Source organism: Ctenocephalides felis, unplaced genomic scaffold, assembly GCF_003426905.1.
Source record: "Ctenocephalides felis isolate EL2017-DRISC unplaced genomic scaffold, ASM342690v1 CF-g0.4_SCAFFOLD_00898, whole genome shotgun sequence".
In the NCBI taxonomy this organism is placed as follows: domain Eukaryota; kingdom Metazoa; phylum Arthropoda; class Insecta; order Siphonaptera; family Pulicidae; genus Ctenocephalides; species Ctenocephalides felis.
In genome coordinates, this window is record NW_020537052.1 from 148,599 (window position 1) to 153,795 (window position 5,197).

The window sequence follows — 5,197 nt, forward strand, 5'->3', positions numbered from 1 at the left end:
TGGACGATTGCAATACGTTTTTGTATGACCGTACATTTGGCATTTTGTGCACTGTGATATCACTGATGGTTTAAACGGAGTCTCAAAATGTATAATTTGGTTAAGTATCTTATTTATCTTAAAGATTTCTGAATTGTTTTTATTTGGTTCAAGATCAATGTAAAACATATTAAGAGGGGTCTTTTGCCTATAGCGTAATATATTTGTAATGTTCCTGACCTTATGCCCTTTGGTTTCAATTTCATTTTTCAATTCAGAAATATCTGTTGAATGGTGGATATACTTCAACACAACTCTATATGCCCTTTCAGTACTGACCTGGTATGTATGGAAAACTGCTTTCGTACTAGGTAGGAATTTTACTAGCTTTCTGTAGTCTTCAATATTTGAAACATTACATTTTATGTTATTGTTTGATAAAGTTTTTGTTGTATAATTTTTATTGCCTAAGAAATTATCGATAGTACTAGTCATACCTTTATAATCTGTAACTCCGTATATAATAATAGGAGGCGGAATAATTTTTTGATTGGTGTAGGACATTCTGGCTGAGCCTTCGGTTCCTCATTTGTTAATACTTCAAATCTGTTATTTAATTTAATCGGTTCGTCATTTTGGCGCTTTGGTCGTTTTCTTTTCGGGCTAGTAACAACTTGCCAAGGAGCAGAATTCCAAGAAGTAGACGCAGTTTGAGAATCTATATTATCCATGATCATAGGCTCATTGCTTGTCGATGGAATTTGATAATTACTATCCAATAGAATAGACGGTTTCATTTTACTTGCGTCTGTGATTTCAGTTTGATGGTTATTTGTTTTATTAAGTTTAATTTGTTCCGTGATGTATTGAGAACATGTTTGTGAATCATCATAGAGTATTCTATTCACATTTACGATGGGGATATCTGCAAAACCGTCCATCGTATCCCCCGAAGGGTGACACTAATTTGTCATTAAAATGACACTTCAATTTTGTGATTTACTTTGACGTTTGGCGTATTATATTTAATTTTGTATAGGATAAATATATAATTAAATATATAATTTATCAATGATTTTCACTAATTTAGTTAGTTTATTGGCTTAATTTTGTAATTGATTATATCAATATACGTAGTATTTACTTTTATTCAAAAATTTTTAACTTTATTGCCATGCTAGAAATTTCAATAATTTAAATAAATAATTAAACTTTTGGTTCATGAACTGTCATCAGATTTTCTGAAAAGAAAAAAAAATAATCATATTATTATATTCATATTATTATTTTGAAATATTGAAAATATATATATTGAAAAGTATTTAGTATACATATTGATTATTATATTAAAATTATATTGAAATATTAAATACTAAAGACTTACGTTTGATTTGTCATATACTATTATGTTGGTAATTTGAGTTTTTAAACAGCTCAAGAACTGACTGAAGTCGCGATAAAGTGTCAACACGTTTTATTAAAAAAATTAATAGGTATATTATATTTGCATAATGTTTATTTTAATGTTTTAAAACACCATTTTAATTGTTCTTTTGATAATTAAATACTTTAACTAGTGGTGTATGGCATCGTGCCTCAAGGAAAATTGCCGAAACTTCTCGTACCGTAACGAAATATTAAATGTTTTCAAATTGATTTCAATAAATACTGTAACATTGTCAAATATTTATAAGTCACCGTCGCAGTACTGTGCGCCAAACACAGGAGTTTTCTTATTAAAATCGATAATTATGGAAACATCGCAGAAACCATCGCCTTTTCTAATTTTGATACGTGCCTTTAAAATTCTTCTGTACTGGGCGTCGTCTCAGTCTCTTCGAATCGACATTGGTATTTCTAAGAGTTTTCCGTTTTCTATCTAGTTCTGTTATATTATCTGGGCAAATGTTTGGAAAATAATATAACAGTTCAGAAATTGATGTGAATTTTTTTCTCAAATCAGTACTCAAAATTACTGCAAATATTATAGTTCTTGTCGTTTTTTATAATGAAATAGAAACCTCTGCTTTATTTGGTTTGCTGCCTCAATATTAAACTCATCCTCATCTAATCTGTCAGTTTCTCTTTTCAACCGAATTATATTTGGAATCATTCCTCTAGCATATATTTCTAATGAAGGTTTATGCATTTGCAAATCGTTTACATCTACGCTTAATACCTTTTGCTGTTTGGCATTCGAAATATTTTCTATCGTATTCAACTCTTCGTTTGAAAGTTCCAAATATATCGGTTGAATGAAACATTCCAAAAACGTGCAACTTTGGTTTTACTGCCTGCATTTCTACATTCAAATTTACGAATATTGGTAGAGCAAATAGCAGGAATTCCAGATATAATTCTGTTGTCGAGATTAGAGATTATTATTATTAGAGAGATTAGAGATTGCTATTTATATATGATATATTGGCGAAACAGGACTAAAACTTCTTAAACGTTTGAAACAACACGACAAACGATGATCGCAGACGTTTAAAACATAACAACCATACGTTCAATTTTTTGACGCAAAGGTTTTTTTATCATGAGTCGAAAGTCTCACAAAGACGCTATGCGGAATCGATTTTTATTTTCTTAGCCAAACTCAGTATTAATAAGCGAACTGATACTTCCTTTCTCTACGAAAATTACCAATATGTTTTAAATGTTTCCCAATTTGTATCGAATACCTAACACCGCTCTATGCTTGATGTTACGCTCTTCAAGAAATTCATTTATAGATAACACAAACTTTTTAACAGTCATCTATCCAGATAATGAATAGAAAGAAAACTAAGATATGTTTCTTAAAATACATTTATTATTATTATTTATTCTTCAGTGGAAACAAAACACACAAGTAATTAATACGCAAAACGCAAACAAAAACATGTTTAGAAAGTGTTTCTTTGTAACAAAGCATGTTAGTGTAAAATAAATATGAGTTATACTTCGTAAAAGAATTAATTGGAACAGTAATAATTCGGAACATCATATCTTGTAGAATAACAATAATTAATTAGTACATTCCTGAAATAAATACTTCAATTATAAATATATCACAGCAATAATTACAGCAATATAGAACTATAATTAAATAACAAAAAGTTGCAAATGTTTTTATCAGAAGCGCGATTTTCGTTCCAAAACTTCATTATATGCAATTTGTTAATCCATAATGTTCGAGTTTTATGAGAGTAACAATTAACGATTTTAAGTGAAATGTAATTTTTGAGGAGGCGACAAATCATGTACCCAAATGTTAAATTACACATTTTTATTTAAAAGAAACTGAAAAGTTGTATGGAAAACAAAACCTGAAATATATTAACCAGTAAAATTTATTCAAATGTTAAATTTGAATAATATTGTATATCGATTTGATAGAGTTTTGCAAGGCAGACCACCACATAAAAAGCATAACTTTTTCTCGAAAATGGTTTGCGAGCGACAAATATTTCCTCATAGATAATTAATTATTGAATCGCCTAATTTCATGTGCTACTATATGAACGTATTGATTTTTATTTGTTCATGAGTTTCTTGTTAAGCGTAAATAAATCTAAAAATGAATTGTTAAATTAGTTCAAGTACAATTTGCCAAAGTGTTCAAATTATGGTTTGTATTGTTTATCGTAAAGTATCGGTAGTTTTCTCGAATTTTGATTTTCGTTTCGTGATGTGTGTGTGGTCTTTGAATATTTAAATTGTTAAAAAGCATGGGAATTGAAACAAAATTTTATTTGTTGAATGCAAACAACAAATTTGAAAATATTACTAACAGGAGATTTTATAGTGAAACGAATTTTAATGGACTAGTGAATTGAAGTGAAAACACTGTTATTAATTATACTACTGCAGTTATTTCAAAAATAGATACAATAATATTAATTTTAACAACAATTACTAATGAATGATGGATAATACTAATAAGGGCTAATAATATAGAAATATCACATTGCGATTTAATTTCAATTAGATAAAACAATTACGTATTACTGGAAATTACACAATTTAAATATTTAATCTGTTAAATTGTTTGACAGTAGTAAGCAAAGTGATTCATATTTATTATAAGGACACATTCATTTCAAGATGAAAGACGGTATAAAGCTGATGATACACAGCTTTGCTTCTACATGAAATGATATGAAAAATAAAAAAATGTCATGGAAGGAATCAATATTAATTCAAATATGTACATAATACGAGGATTTAGTGCGTAATGCAAGGTGTTTTCCGCACAATTTGAAATTAATATATATTGTATTGAATTATATATCAAATGAGATGTGATCAGAAACTTTATGGCTGAAGGTCATTAGAATTTTTCATTTGTTCATGAGTCACAAGTTCAGGTGCGATGAGGTAAAAAGAAATTTGATTTATAATGATCGCTATGATTGCAATGATTGCTACGATGTGCCTGACTATTTGACACATTTGTATATGTTATCTTGGCAAGCTTTCATTCCAGTCCAAGATATTCAAAGGTTCTCTCATTCCTAGTGATTATGAAATTAACCTTCAATCAGATGCTCTGTCTTTGTCGATTTGTCTAGGCGGTGCCTAGAATTTCAGTTCTTATGGTGAAGAATATATTTTTCATCGAACATCAGAAATTGTTTCCCTGCTTTGATCAATACAATATATCAAATGAAATGATAACCGAAGAAGGAATTTAAAACATCCAATGGTATTTTGAGGTATGAGGATAAAATATCATTACAATTAATAGTAGTATATCAAACGCATAAATTGATCGACCATCCATATATAATCAATCAGAAGGATATTTTTAATTTGTACGGACTTCTTAAATATGGATCAAATACAATTTATTGTCAAACAAAGGTATTTCAATACTTTCAGAAATTATTCAAGTTAGTGAAGATGGATTTGTCCAACTCAATTGTAATGATGATAAAAATTTTTGGACCTTCGCCTGACTTGCCTGATATCTGGTACAAGTTAATTTCAATCTTCAACAAATTACTCATTTGTATAATATAAAACGCCAAATTTGTGAAATTAAATTAACTTCGAAGGAAATTGAGAATATTATGCAGCATGGATGTTATGTAAAGAAAAAGTAATATTGAATAAAATCAATTCGTAATCACTCGACAATTGATAGCTGGAAGATAATTACTGATGCAATAAATTACATTTAACGAATTTTAAATATTTCAATAAGCAACACAATGTAACGCGTAAGATA

The 5,197-nt window shown here is 28.7% G+C and overlaps 1 protein-coding gene across 1 annotated transcript in view; it reads right to left on the reverse strand.

The window, feature by feature from the left end:
- Positions 1-1,185: 1,185 nt before the first annotated feature.
- LOC113365337 (glutamate receptor ionotropic, NMDA 2B-like) overlaps positions 1,186-5,197 on the reverse strand; it is an 86,857-nt gene continuing 82,845 nt past the window's right edge. The window contains exon 5 of the mRNA XM_026606913.1: positions 1,186-1,220. Coding sequence (XP_026462698.1) covers positions 1,186-1,220 — 35 coding nt within the window. The remainder of the gene's footprint in view (positions 1,221-5,197) is intronic.